The sequence below is a fragment of the Gavialis gangeticus genome, unplaced genomic scaffold (assembly GCF_001723915.1).
Source record: "Gavialis gangeticus isolate Ggan-Ray unplaced genomic scaffold, GavGan_comp1, whole genome shotgun sequence".
NCBI classification, from domain to species: domain Eukaryota; kingdom Metazoa; phylum Chordata; order Crocodylia; family Gavialidae; genus Gavialis; species Gavialis gangeticus.
The window spans coordinates 13187658-13203087 of record NW_017728980.1 but is presented as its reverse complement, the minus strand read 5'-3'; the positions used below and the strand labels follow the sequence as shown (position 1 = coordinate 13203087).

The 15430-nt window shown below is 44.8% G+C and overlaps 1 protein-coding gene across 1 annotated transcript in view; it reads left to right on the top strand.

Annotated features, from left to right (window-relative positions):
- The first annotated feature begins 580 nt into the window (after window positions 1-580).
- CBL (Cbl proto-oncogene) overlaps window positions 581-15430 on the top strand; it is a 38600-nt gene continuing 23750 nt past the window's right edge. The window contains exon 1 of the mRNA XM_019510298.1: window positions 581-854. Within this exon, the coding sequence (XP_019365843.1) occupies window positions 601-854 (254 nt within the window). The 5' untranslated portion in view covers window positions 581-600. The remainder of the gene's footprint in view (window positions 855-15430) is intronic.

Sequence of the window (15430 nt, the reverse complement as noted above, 5' to 3'; positions counted from 1 at the left end):
CAGATAACTAGGGATCTGGGTCTTTCATTTGCTGCAGAAAAATGCATCAAAATGTGGATTTTCTCTTTTAAAGAACAAAAATTCAGATATTCTCCTTTAAAGGAGAAAAACCCAAGAAACTATGGGTTTCCCCTTGCAGGCTGAGGCTGCAGTGGGCTGTTTGGGGTTGGGGGAAGTGGGATGTGGCTGTATCAATATAATTATGCTGGTAAATTGCAATGTGAAAAAGTCTAGACTGTGTCTCCTTTGATAGAAGCACTTTGCATTTAGCAAGTCAGCAGCTCTGTCATTTAAAAATGCTGCCTATTGAATATTCCTGCATCACACTTCATAAGATGAATTCAGTGCAAGACCTAACCTCCTGGCACCTAGACACCAGGAAGAAAATGTGTTAGTCAGGAAGATTCTCCTTTTTTTCTGACAGTTGGAATTTCTACGGGGACTTGAGCACCCGCAGTTGCATGTGGGACTGTTTATTTGTCCGTCATTGTGTCTTACACGCACTTGGATTTTGGGAAAGGCTGGTGACCAGCTCCGCGCAATCTTTGTTGCTGTTAAATCTTCGTGGTCTCAGACTGATGACTCGGCCTTTTTCCTTCCATGCAGGTGGTGCGTCTGTGTCAGAACCCAAAGCTGGCGTTGAAGAACAGCCCGCCCTACATATTAGATCTGCTGCCTGATACGTACCAGCATCTCCGAACCATCCTGTCACGCTACGAGGGGAAGATGGAGACCCTGGGAGAAAATGAGTACTTCAGGGTGTTCATGGAGAACTTGATGAAGAAGACCAAACAGACCATCAGCCTCTTTAAGGAAGGGAAAGAAAGGATGTACGAGGAGAATTCTCAGCCTAGGTAATGCGGAAAACCTTACTGCTAGTACTTACAGCACATGTCTAGCTGAGTGGGTGGGACACTGAGCGCACAGCTTAATGGTTAATCCAGTGTCTGGCAGTGAGAACAAAAAGTTTGGTGGTGAAGGAGACTTAAAGCTAGCTAGAGAAGATCAAACTTGAAGTGAAATATTTTGGGCTAGAGTGAAAGCAGTGAGAGGACAAAGAAGAGATCAGTATTCTAGATCTGAGCATTCTTGGCTGTTGAGTCTTGAATTGAGTTACACTAGGATAAAGAATAAGATTATTTCTGTTCTAAGCAGGCATGTGATTTTTATGCATCTGAGAACAACTCCATGTTGGAGTGAGTATATCTGTAAAGTTCTTTTGTACATTAATTGGCAAGGACGTTAGTATAGCCGGGGGGCGGGGTTTAGAGTTGAAAATGAAGTATTTCGTTTTGGAAACTGGAGTCATGACCTCTGCTCTCTGAATTTGTATTTCAGCTCCGAGCATGTGCTTCATTTTTTTAATTAAAAAAACCAGATGGAAACGTATGAGGCTGCGGTGAGGGGGGAATAAAATTGAGACTTAAATTCTTCTTATCTCCATTCAGCCCTCTACTAGAATTTGAGTTGGAGCCAGTCTCTCCTGGGCATGTGAAGGACCTGTTTGAGTCTAATGGAACCTGACCTTATCCAGAGGTCTCTGTGGGAGGCTGTTCTTTCAGCAGATCACTTTATCAGTAGTTTAGAAATGTTGTTGCTGGCCACTGAGAAAAGCTATGCTCGCCCTCCTTACTTCATGGCACTGCCCTCACAGCCCTCTCTTTAGAGAGAGACTACAGTGACATTGATGTTTGGCCTTTGTACCTGTCCTTTGGGTCTCCCTGAGGCTCAGCCGTATGGGTACAGAACAAGAGGCGCTGGTAGGTGGTCTCCCAGTGACGGGTGAAGACCTGCTGTTCCTGTTGGTACTGCTCAGTCTGCCTAGCCATTTGATGCCATTGATCTCAGGCTTTGCTGACTTGACTGCGGACCCCAAAAAGTCCTTTCTCTCCTTGCTGAAAATTCTCAGAGGGTAATTTCCATCTTCCTTGCAAGCACATTTGGGAGGGTCTGTAGAGTTTTACCTTGTCACCCCCTGCGTGTGTGCACATGCACACACGTGGCTACGGAAAAGGTTTTTGAAGCAGCATGGTGTCTCCTTGTATGCTTCATTTAATCCAGTCATAGTAGGTCATTTTTATCATTTCAGTTTTGACTGCTGCTTGCAGGAGTTGAAGTGGAATTTGGCAGGCCGCTTATTAAATGAGGTATCTCTCCTTGAGGGTATTGGCCCATTACTTTATGGCTGCAAGCTGGTTTCTAAGTGGGTTTAATTTTGGTCTGCAAAAGTCGTATTAGACAGAGACCTGCCTCCCTTGACTCAGCTGCCACAATCGGGGTCAGCAGAGATGGTTGAGATGGAGTCTTTTTAGTTTAAAAGGTGGGGCCTGCTGACATGATGTCATCTTTGAGAGCATGTTAAATATGGAACTTGTTCTTCCCCTCTGACCAAAATAACCTGAATCTGCTGAGCAGTGCACCATGCTCTGCGGCCCGTATAGCTTCCTTGGCATCTTGGGTGGGAGGAGAATTAGGACATTTTCAGTGTCAGGAGCAGAGTGAGGTTGCTAGGTTTGTCTGGCATGGAAAATGGTGGGAGTTGTAGGAAGTGACTGCCTTGTTATTTAGCTTTGCTTGATGCACACCCAGAGCAGTGGTGTTTTTTGTCTTTTTATATATGTTAAAAAAAAAAAAAAAAAACGTGGAACTAACCGTTCAGTTAAGTTTGTTTTCAGTCAAGCAACTGTTAAATGGATGAAGCCCTAGCAACTCTTCGCATGTCATTTTTAAACAAAAATGGGAAGTGATGGAACCATTTACTTTGCATAAATTTGTTTTCATAACTTTGAATTATGGTGTGTTTATATAATGGCACCTTTATTAATGTCTGTTTTTGTTCACTCTTCCATGACCCTCCAGGACTTGCTTTATTAGGATTTCTAAGTGGTTCAGCTTTTTAGGTAGTGCCTTGCAAGTCTCTGCATAACAATTTGCTCTCCAGGTAACTTCTCAAATGTAGAAGGTCAAAGTGGAACAAATGTGTCGCAAAGACATTTTAGCCCTGCTTTTTGTCAAATGCATAGCTTTCCGTTCACAAGCCTTGTGGAGCTCTGCTTCAGAGCTCCAGATGAGACTTGCCGTAGATTTCATAGATTTCTTGGTTGCTGTTTATCTTTTGAAAATTTAATTTCAGATTTCTGTGTCAAGATATCAAGGTTTGGGGCCAGTGTAATAAATATTTCCAAGTGAAATGCCACGTGACTAGTCCCTTGGGGGCTGTCACTAGCACTCTCTCAGAGTCAGTCTGCTGAAGATTTGACAGCCCCATAGTAGTGAAGTTGTTGGGCCTGCAGCATCTGGTAAGCCCACATCTGTCTCAGCCACAGCCCTTGGAGTTTTAGCTGCTTCTCCACTCCCTCTTCATCTCATCCTAGGAAGAGGTAGCAACCATAGTACAATACGCTAATTTGTCTCTGAAGGATATACTCTGGATAGTCTTTATCTGGGGAGCAGCGGTAGCTTAGTAGCGTTCCTATTGTTTCTGTTTCCCCATAGAATAAAAATGCACCATTGATAAAAATAGCGTGTACACATGAGTCAGGCATCAACTCAGGATATTACTTGCTTTGGAAGAATGTGTTCTCTGATTCAGGTGGCATCTTTTGCCAATGGGCTTGACGGGCCTTCCACTTCCAGCAGTGTGCCAGGCCAATTACTGTGCTATCAGGTGGCAGTTAAAAACCAACTGCTGCAGCTTGCAGAAGTGAATTGGGATCCTTGGACTTAAAGGAGAAGTGAAAGTCTGCTTTAAGAAACAATCTTCACATAATCTTACTTCAATGAAATGATTGAATAGTTTTCTCCTTTACTTCCCTGTTGAGAAGTGAGTTCAGGGTTTTTGTTTTTTCTTGTAACCCTTCTTGACAGTTAGATACCTAAGGCAGTGGAAGAAATTGCTACTCCCTGACCTGTTTTAGAAGTTGATTATTGGCTGTTCTGGAAAAAGCTGAGACTTGTGAACTTGAATCTGGTTGTCACTTGAACTTTACTTCCTTTTTTAGTATAGCGTGTGTACATCTCTTCTCGCTTAAGAAAGATGCTGCTCATCTTGCTCTTGGTTTCTGTGGCTTGTGCTGAAGCTAGGTGGAATGCTTCCGTAAACCTGCTTTTTTTTTTAATCTGTTTTTATTCACCCTGTTAGGTGCTTGCTTTTATATTCTCCTTCAGCCTTTCTCAGTGGTTTGAATTCCCTTTATTCCTTTATTACTAATGCCTTATCTGTCTTCCCATCTTCTGAATTCAGCCATTACCAGTACTTTGTTTCCTGTTGTGCATTCTCTTATTTCCGACCCTATAGATAGCTCACAGTTAAGAGCAAAGGCAGGATTTGGACATTTGCATAACGAGTGTGCCAGTCATGCTGCGTCCTGTTTATAAGCATGCCCCCCTGATTAACAAGTGACAGGTCAGGGAATTGGGTTTTTTAAATCTCTTTTAAATGCAAAATATTTTTGATCTTTGAGCAGCTTGAATACAGTCCATGGTGCGTTCTTGTGAGCTGGACTGGGCACCTGGACACTTACTTTTTCACACCAGTATAACTCGCCTTAAACCAGTATAAAGAGGAGTGAACACATGGCACTTAGCTGCAGAGCTGTAAGTTATAAAAATAGCTCATATGCTGACATTGCCTCCAGGAGATTTTTTCTTTCTGTCTGGTCTGGAAAGCAGTGTTCCTTTAGGTTGCAATACAAAACGAATGTAAGTTATGCTGGAGTTAGTGTAATGTGCCCAGGCCCTGAGGCAGAAATGGAGAGAGAGATGCTCTCCGAGGGCGTCTGTGATCATGGATCCTTCGTAGTGCTTGCAGCTGCCACAGAGGTGTTGCATGAAGACATCAGGCGCATCTTAGAACGTAATGATATGACTGACGTTATCCATTTAGCAAATAGCTCTGATACCCTAAAACCTACAGTGCAACCCTCACACGTCATCTAGTCCTGAGTGTGTTTTTCATTTCTTGTTGCTTTGTGCCATATGCGATGCCTACATCAGGGTTGTGCAGAAGCATAATATGGCTGCCACGTGATTTTTACTGTAAAACGGGCTTAGTTTAAGATCCCATAACAGAAAGGAATATAAATTGAAAGGGTTTAGAGGATGAAGTTTTAAAGATTAGAGCAGAAGCCCTTGATGTATTTTATCTGTAAGAAGAGAGTTCTTTGACGCACCTGTTTTTCTGCTGTGTTCAGGAAGTTGAAATAGGCTTGTAGAAACACCCTACACAGGCATGTGGCTGCAAAACTGTCCTTTTTTTAAAAGTGTGATCAGAAACCAAATCAAACTGAACTCGGTCTCTTTCTCTTTCCCTGTTCATTAGCAGCCGGTGTACCCAAAGCATCATTTCGCTGTGGCTAACACCAGTGCTAAGTTTAGCAGACTTCCACTGCTATTAACACTTAATTGTTTCCTTTCTTTTCTTAGGACTCTAACTGCTGTTTCTTAGCTTGCAGGGCTGCGGTTTGGAGTAAAGTGGTTCAGTTGCACTACTGTCGACTTGCTTCAAGTATTGCATTATTTTGGACTCTTTTGGGTTGTTTTTTTTTTCCCACAGCACTGTCATATGGGAGCATTACTGATGTGTTGCTTAGCTTTTTCTTTTAATTTACACATTTATTTATAGCTCACTATCACAACAGAACTGGCTGCTTCTAAACCACGCCAGCTCTGCTTAACTGAACGTGTGTGGTGCAATGGCTATTTTGGAGTTACTACAGACTATAAAAATACTGAACAATAACTTGTACTTAAATTTGAAAGTGACACCGTTCCGGATTAGGATTTTTTTTTTTTCTTCTTAAGAAATGATTACATTTCATCTGCATATAGCTTTTTGTAGGGCCTTATGGGTCTGGTTTGTACTTGATAATTAGCAGCATAGTTTCAAAATACTGTACAGATAACTTTGTATTTGAATTCGGTAAAGTATAATTACAGCACCTGGTGGCTCTTGATGTTGGAATCGGCTGTTTTTTCAAGGCTTGATTCCTTTGGAGATATATATATATATATATATACACAGACACATACACAAAAGAATCTAGTGACCTACTCTTCCCATAAAAAAAGATACATTCTTTTGTTCTGAGAAGTACCCCAGGATGGGGTTAATAAGGTTTGTATTCTGTCTGGATGTGTTGTCACCTAACCAGAAAGGGGGAGGCCATTCAGTTATATATAGTTCATGCTAATATTATAAAATGACATGTTCCTGGCTTTGCTTGGAGTCTAAACCATAGAGAGTAATGGAAGGATTATCATGATTCTCAGAAATGTGCACATGCTACCTTGAAGACTCAACCAACTGGCCCTAAACCCCCCCCCCCCCCACCCTCCACTACCAGCAGTGAATCTTCATAAGGGCCTTGTGTACCGAGAGGAGTAGATTTGCGATAGAGTTCAGAAAGGGCTGGGTGCATGTCAGGGCTGTGCACTGCACCGTACCTAGACTTTTGGAGGCCCTGGGTGAACTTTTAGTATTGCTCCCCTGCCTTTGCCATAGGTAATGATGATAATTTTTTTTTAAAATTGCTATTTTTGGCCCCTTTTGTGTCTGGACCCTGGGCAGCTGCCCAGTTCACCCATTCCTGTGTCCGGCCCTGGTGCAAGAAGGTTCAGAGATACCTGTGTGGGGCACAAACAACATAATGAGGCTGGTGGCATAATCGGACTGGAGGGAATGAGGGCATGGGGGGTGGTGGAGGTGGCTGGATCAGCATTTGTAGAGTCTCGAAGGCTGCCAGCATTTGAATTCAAAAGACCAGGGTGTAACATGGTCAAGATCACACCGGGAACAACTGACCTTGTCACTTATGTAGCAGTGGGGATAGAAAATGACCTCATCACTTGTTCCGTCCTACAGTGTGGTTTACCCAGTGTCATAACTGGGCCCTTTTGTTGTGTGTGATTGATTATCTGGAAGTGACTTTTCAATAGAACGAGGTGCATGAACAATATCCAGCCAAGCAGTGCACGGGAAGTAGGTAGAGGGTGGATGCAGTGGAGAAGGGTGGGGCTAGATAACCCCAGATGGTTTCTTTCTTTTGAACACAAAGAGAGAAGAATTCTGGCTAAATAAAGGTTACTTCCTGCAGTCGGGCAGTGGCAGCACCACCACCACCACCACCTCCTGTCTGCTGAGCTTGCTTAATCTTAAGTTCACAGTAAGTGAAGTAGGTGTTAGCAGTGATACAGCACTGGAATGCTTTCAGTTCCATCACGGAAGACCCAGTTACCTGTGACAGAAATGGAAAGCTGTAGTTCACACAACAGTCACCATTCATAAATTTGCTCTGCTGGGCAAACTGTAAATCTCACTTAACAAGTGATCTCTTTTCTGGCTGGTATCTAAATACTATCAGGTATGGTTGGGAATGTGAGGCACCAAAAGAATGTGCCCGTCGATAAATACAGATGTGAAATGTCTCCATTTCCTGGGTATTAATGGTCTTTGAATGTAAGAAATGGGCTCTCTTTCCGTATTCTGAATCAGTTTGTAGTCTCCTGCTCTCATTTCCACGGTACATGTTTCAGCTTAATTCCTCCTTCTTAATTGAAGCTTTGGTGTGGAGATCGAGGGGCTGCGTGAGAGAAGCAGATGTTTAGAAGTTGAGAGAGGCACCACTGGGCATTAAATGACTGAAATGTTGTTTCCTTGCTCCTTGTCATTTTATGCAGGTAGGATGTAAAGTCAGGAAATGTTAACTCCGGCTTAGCTACTTTGTGTGCAAATACATAGCTTTGGGGCGGAGGGGTGGGGGGAGGATGCTTCAACTGAACTCAGTGCTGACTTGCGACTGAGGTTTCAGATGTTGGAGCACACCAAATTGTCATGCCTTCTGACAGCGAGATTTGCATGCTGCTGCCTCAGCAGGATTTCATACTGTACACTTGCTCCAGGGCATAGAATTACTAATCTGTGCAGGAAAAAAAAAAGCTTCAGCTGTTTAATGTGTACTGGAAACGAGAATACTCAGCCTCGGCGAGAGGAAGGAAACGGAGCTAAAAGCAAGACAAAAATAAGAGGTGGGGGGGAGAGGTTGTACTTTTTTTTTTTCCTTCCAGGTTTGTTCTGTGCTTTAGGCTGTTACCCATGTAAATTCTAACCAAGAAACATCTAGCGGGGGAACTTCTGCTTGGGCCAGTAATCCCTCCCTGCCCTCCCACCAAAATGCAAAAAGCAAATGAAAAGGGTTTCTAACTGTAGCAATACAAAAGAGAAAGCCAAAAAGAGAACCCCCACCCCTTCTGTTACTTCCTCCTAATGCAGCGAAGACTTTCCAAAATACTAGAGTACTTGTGGTGACTACATCTGCATTTAAATTAGAGCAAGTTAAAGAGTGGAACAGACTTCGAAGCTGTCCCAGAGAAAGGCGTCCTTGCCAGGCTGCAACACGAGTGCAAGCTAACTGCCTGGTACCCAATGAGAAATTCATTACCATTTAAATGTGTCTGGGGTTGGGGGAGCATGAATCTGTTTCTTTATAAATGTGGGCTTTAATGGATAGATGAAGTATTTTCTCATGAATTTCAGAATTATAGCCAATTGGAGCTAACGTTGCAAAAATTTTCATTTTATATTAAAGCTTCTTTCCTACCACAAACACCACCCTTGCAGACCAGGTTCAGAAGAGAAATTTGAGTTTTTGCAGTATTGCACAGTAATAGGGGTTGGGATTTTGATCCTGTTTCATTTCTGTACCTTTGAATATAAAACAAACAAAAAAATAACGCTTGTCTAGGAAACTGCTTCACATTGTGAACTCTAATTTTGTGGCTAGAGCTGGAGAAGCATCCGACTAGTTTATCACCATCCTTGGTTGAAATGTTGGTCAGGTTGCCGGAGTTTGAACCTGTGTGCCACTGTCTGTCTGCATTTTTTTTTTTCTTTCACTGAAACACGCTACAATGAGGTATTTCCAGCTTGAAAACAGTGAGTGAGGATTTGTAGATGAAGTTTACTTCTGCTTCATAGGAAGTTCAGCCAGGTTTTGGTTGCTTTCTAATAATTTGAAACACCCTTTTATGAGCAGGAAAACAAGTTCATGAACTTGCATCCTTTGCTCTGTCCCCAACTCCCTGAAATGTGGGTCAGATTGTATTTCCAGTTAGCATGCCAGCAACCGCTGACTTGGCAGCACGATTCATTGACAACTGGTTGCTTCTGAAATGTGGCTAGAATTATAGTGGTGCAGTGTTCTCCCAGTGCCAGCAGCATGACGAGCAAACCCGGAGGTCTGAGTCCAGATGAGCGCAGGGAAAGGGCTGTGTGAGTTGGCTCAGGCCCTGCCTCAGTGTGCCATTGTGACACTTTTCATTAAAATGTTTGCCGGCCTGAAAACAAAGATACAAGCTGGAGTTTTCTCAGGAATTTTTATCCTCGTGGCCAAATTTGTAACCTGAAATGTTGACAAGATTTGAGACGTTGGAGCAGGGGTTAGCAACCCCCGGCACATGTGCCAGAGTGTGGCATGTGAGGCCATTTTGTTTGGTACGCCACAGCCGGCTCAGGCTCTGGGCAGATGCCATTGGCCATGGAGCTGGGCTGCCCGCAGCAGGCGGTGGGGGGCCTGTAAGCCCTGCTGCAAGCAGCCCGGGCTCTGTGGCAGGCAGCAGCTACTTGGAGCAGGCAGCCGGGAGGTTGCAACTGGGGTCTGGAGCCCTGGGTTGGCACCATGGCTGACGGTGGCTGCACGTGCGCCTTGGATCATGGTGCGGAAGTGGCCAAGGCAGTGCAGCCCTGGCCTTTCCCCTGCCATCCGCCCAGAGGCATTCATGCACTGGTTGCCAGCAACGAGCTGAGATGGGCTCCGCAGACCTCAGTGCAGCTGTTTGTAACCTCCCAGCCACCTGCTGCACGCAGCCCAGGCTCTGTGGCAGTTGGCAGGGGCCTGCCCAGAGCCCGGGCTGGCTGTGGCAGTTGGCTGGGAGACTGCACACCATTGCACCAATGTCTGCAGACTCCCGGCTTGGCTTGCTGTTGCCAGCAGGTTCATGCATGCCACCAGGCAGATGGCCGGGAAGGGGGCTACAGGCCAGAGCTCTAGACCCCGGTGCAGCTGTTTGCAGCCTGCCCATCGCCTGCTGCGAGTAGCCTGGGCTCTGTGGCTGTTACCAGCTGTACTCAGTCCTTGGGGCACACAGCAGGGAAGGGGCTGAGGCTGTGCATCCTGGCCCCTCCTTCACCATCCTCCTGGAGGCGTGAATGCACCTACTGCCAGTCTGCCCCTGGCATGTCAAATTGGGGAGTGAGTCAAGGTTGGGATGTTGTTGGCACCCTGGCCAAAACTGTTGCTGACCTATGTGTTGGAGCGATATGCCGGATTTGAGAACGAGGTTTGGCAAAGGAAACTTTTGCAGCATGGACGGATGACCTGTTTGTATGCTTGTGGCATCACTCTGCTTCTTCGAGGAGAGTCTCCTTTTCCTGAGCTTCATGGAGGGCAGAACCTGGGGAGGGTTGAGCAGTGATGGAGGAACTTTGTTTCAATTGAAGGGTGAGAGGGTGCGTTCAGGAACTGCTCTAGCTAGGACTTCTTATAGCATTGTGATGTGGTCCCTGGGATTCCTGTGTCTTGGGACTTCAACTCTTGTCCCAAGAATAAGTGGCCTAGTAGAGCTGTTTTGAGGGGTGTTTGGAAATAAAACCCCTGTCAGAGGTCAAGTTGCACTATTATAATTCGGAGAATGCAATAAAGGAATGCATCTGCTAACTAGCCAGGCCACTGTCCTTTATCTTGCAGATTCTCAGAGGAAATGTCCAAGAACTCCTTAGTTTAGTCTCTGATTTATGCTTCCTCTTAAGCACTCTGTGATTAAAGATCCAAATCCAGCAGGAGTCAGAGAGGGGTTTTCCCTTCGCATCGAAAGAGCAAAGTGGTCCATTGCTAGTGATCCAAGCCTCTGGCTCTGAACGCCTAGAATCGGAAGATCAGATGCTGGCGAAGTCGCCAGCTTCTTGTGGTATGAATGCTGGGCAGTAGGGAAGGTGCTAAAATCTGATGTCCTTTCTGGGCTCCATCTCCTATCCCTTTGCATGTGTGCCAAAGTACCCCCACCCCCACCCCCACCGTGACTGTTGGAGCAGCATATTAAGCCAGCTGCTGCCCTGCAGCATAGAATTAACTTCATTTTTGCGGTTTATACAATGTTGAAGTGCATTATGAGTCTATAGTTTGAAAGGATATAGGCACAGATGTCAAATTTGTGTTGTGTTTGTTCCCATTTGTTGGAGAACACACAGAATTAGACATTAATGTGTTTAGTTTTGTAGTCTTGTGAAACGTATCTTGGCACTGCTTAACATCTTAATTGGAGCTTTCTGTCTGTAGCTTTTTTTTACATTTTTCAGGTTTTTTTGTTTTTTTTGTTGTTTTTTTCAGCAGCACCAAAATCCAAATATGCTAGTACCAACGTATTGGCTCTTGAGCGTTGCACAAAACCAGAACCTTGTAATTGGTCGCTTTTGGATACAGATGAGAACCCAAACTAAGATTCTTCACATCCCTGCAAATGATTGCAACTAATGAAGAAGGAATGAGCAGAAGTATTTAGACCTATGCTGTCATGTATTTTTTTAGCGTCCCCTCAAACCTTTGTTGAACGCACAGTACTAATGTGTGACACATCTAAAACTGCAGGCTAAATACCTGGAGCTCTTTTATATTGTACCAAGAACCAGGAAGGCAGTGTTAAAGGGTTTTTTTGTGTGTGTGATTTTTTTTTTTTTTTTTTTTAAGCATCTTAGCAAGGAAGTGACGATGATGCTCTGGGTTGAGACTCTTCTTGGTAAAAAGGTTTATTGCATCTAATTAACATGCCAGATGCCTTTTTTCCCCCCGTTGGTGCCTCGATGAATTGGTCCACAAAAAATCAATGCAGTCTAGCTGACTCGGCAGACTCGTGTGGAATGGGCATGTAACTTGCCCATTCTAAAATGTCTGTCTTGGTGACAGTGCTAGAAATAGCTTCACAGCAGCCTGGGGAAGTGCTTTTAAAGCTCAGTGGCTCAGCATTGCTCTGGAAGGTGACTCCTGCTGTTGTCAGTAATAGTTAAGTGGAATTTCATTCACTTCCTGTGTTGGAAGTTTTGTTGAAAGTAGTTCCGTCCTTTCTATTTTTAAACCCGATTACTGTGTGCAGAGGACTCTGAAGCTGCAGTTGAGTTATAAATGTCATCTCGGGATCACTTTTTGGGCACTTGTATGCAGCGCCTGTGTGCAGGGGGCAAAGTTACAGTAATGCTGAGAGTACGGTGGTTGCTGGTAGGGTGGCAGGACATAGTACACAGCTGTTCTTTCTGGAATGTGAATGTGGCACAGCTATTTATCTGCTTAAATTGAGCCCTCTCTTAAATTTTTGAGCCCTTAAAGCTTCAGAAAATTTAGTGTCATTCCTGGGAATATTGATTCAAGGGCAGCTCTATTATGCCATTGTACTCGGGTCTTGAGCCCATCTGCGTTGGAGCAGAGGGCTTGAAGTTGGAACGTGGGTTCTGTTTTGGGCCCTGTACCAGGGTCCCTGTGCAAGTTGAGCCCAGCCATTAAACTGCTCTACACCTCTGTTTCCCCATCAGTACAGTCGGGGCGCTTTCTTCCTATGGGTATTGGCATCCTAGAATTAAAGGCTGCTTAATTGCAAACTGTTTATTAATGAGACTTTTTGGAAGCTAGCAGAGCTAACTGATGGATATCTTCAGGGCTTTGCTCTTGTCAGAAGAAATCGTGTTTTAATCTGACTCTTTTTTTTTGGTCAAGCCCAGATTTCTCCCAAGCTGTATCTGATCAAAGCAGTTTGCTGGTCTAGCAGATTTAACAGCTTGAAATTGCTGAGCATGAGAAGTAAGCACATGATGGGGTCTGAGTTCATATCACATGTTGTCGCCAGTGTTTACAGCACACAAGAAGCATGGAGTCCTTTTGGATATAGCAGTTCCACACTTGGGTGTGTGCTGCTACTAACCCATAGTCCGTGCTGGGTCTGTTTTTTTATAAACGCCATCTAGTGTTAATTGCATGGTGCTGATATGAATCCCTGGAGAAACTCAGGGTTTAATTTCACATCCATTTCTTTTATGTAGCCATAACTTCTTGCAGCACTTGTCAGAAATATGACATTATTCTGGAATGATGAACATGCAATTAGGACCTGGAAGTTCTGAATATAATTTGGGCTCCTACCATTGCCTGCCTCTGTGGCTTTATCCAGCCCCTATTTTTATCTGCAAAATGTGGGGAGGAAGGGGGGAATATTTTTGCTCCGCTGAATGTGTAGACCTCATCACTGGTGTGATCTTGGTGATCAAAAAGATGCTTAAAGATGACAGCAAAGGAGCAAGCTGCAACAGTAGACCCACACTTCTAAGGTATGATTTCTCATCCTGTGGGTTGCGACCCAAAAATGGGTTGTAAGAATATATGAAAGGGTCGTGCACAAACGTTAAGAACGGATCAAACTTTTAAACTGGACTCTCCTTTTAAAGGAGGAAAACATGGGAAACCGGCTTTTCCCTTACAGCCTGCAAGGGGCTGCTTGGTGCCCCCCTGCCCCACAGACTGGGGGCCTGGGGGCAGGGGCAGCGGGTTGGGAGTGAGGGGCATTGGGTTGGGACTGGCCGTTGATGGTTACAAATGGATCCTGGTACAAAAAAAGGCTGAGAACCACTGGTCTAGGGAATCAGGCAGAATGTCCTGTAGTCAAGCACATAGCAGAAGCAGGTGGGTTGGGAGAAGCTGTTTTAAAACCATGCAAGTCTTCCGTAATGGCAAGAAATAAAACACCTGGAAATCATTACCTTTTTGCTGAGCTACAAGTTCCTGTGGTTTCCTAGCTACTTTTTGATGAATTTGCACTGAATAAACCAAATGTTTGACAAGAGAAGTTTACCTGGGTGTGTTGTCCCAGCATATGTAGCAGAACCCCTGTTGAGAATGGTGTTAAGGAGCCTACAATTTGTATTTTCTCCCCAAAATCTCTGCCTTTAAATCCATACCTGCCCATCTTATCTACTTGGCAGCTTTTCTCCTGGTGTTGGGGGGAGAGGGTGTTCCCCTTCATACCCCCACCCCTTTCCTGAACTCTTTCAGGAGCATCTCTTGGGTCCTTCCTCGAGCCCTAATTTGCCATTTGCCACCTGTCCAGGGCATAGCCTTTTTAATTCTCCAGTTGAAATCTCAAGCCTCCCCTTTCCTGTTTAATTCTGGAGATATTGGAGCTGTGCAACTCGCTTGTATTCCTCCCTGTGCTCCCCCCACAACTCCTCAGTATCATTGACCTGTGATCTCTGCCAGTCTCAAACTCTGCTGATTTCATTAATTTAAAGAGAGAAGGTCGAGCTAATTAGGGTGTGATTCAAGTAATTCTAGCTTGGGGGTTGTTTCGAGGCCAAGGCTGGTCTTATAATTACAAGCTTAATTCTTAGGTCAATTTGAGCATGGCTGTATGCAGAAATGTACTCGTTAGATCGCAGCTGCCAAATCTGTTAAGTATTTTCACTTCCATTTTTGGAGCCGAATTGTCAGAGGTGCTGAGCACTCAACTTCCAGCAGTGGAAACTGCCATTGCTCAAGCATTTCTAGAAATCAGGTTATCAGCAGCTAATGAGGCTGTGAGGCAATTTAGGAGATTTGAAGAGTTTGGGAATGAGCTAATCTCCATCACTGCACCATTTAACTCCTGCCTCGCAGGATCTATAGCTCCTTATTGATGGAATGAGCTTCACAGGTCGGCAGCTTGTTCCCTTCAAGTTAGCATAATGTCATAGTAGCGGTGCTTGGGAGTGTCACTGGCCTAACCCCTCCCCGGTGCAGACCAAATTGCACCAGGCCTATCAGCTTAGTTAGTGCTTAAAGGGTTGAAGGCTGTTGGCATGGGAAAGCTGGATTTCTGTAACTCCAGTAAATGCAGGCATTAATAAAGGGGAAACTGGGATTAAAACCTGCCTTTGCTGTTAATCGTTATGCAAGATTTGAGCTCTTACAGTGGAAGACCATTCCTGATCAGCAAACAGGAAACAGGAAAGGAAGAGCCTGCTGCTGCTGCAGGTCAGTGGGGAACCAGCGCCAGAAAGCCGAGTGGGGGGCAGAGCCCGGAGAGAGACTGCTGCCGAGGATTTCACTGGGATTGGAAATGCTTGGTTGACCTGTTAACTTCCTGTGAGACGTGGAGCAAGAACAGTTGTGAAGCTGTAGGAAGGAAGTAGCACAACCACAGTGCAGGGGGAGTGAGGGAGGGAGAGAAATAAGGAACGCATCTGCTCGGATCCTTCCGTGAAGCCCTAAACTGACTGACTGATCCGCCTGACCCCAGTTAGCTGGTCAAACTGTCCTTCACTTTATGCTGTTTCCTTTCCATTGTCTCTGAGCACTGCTAAAAAAACTGCCTTTTAGAGGCTGGGCACTCAAAAGGGAGCACAGCCAAGAGCAGGAGTCAA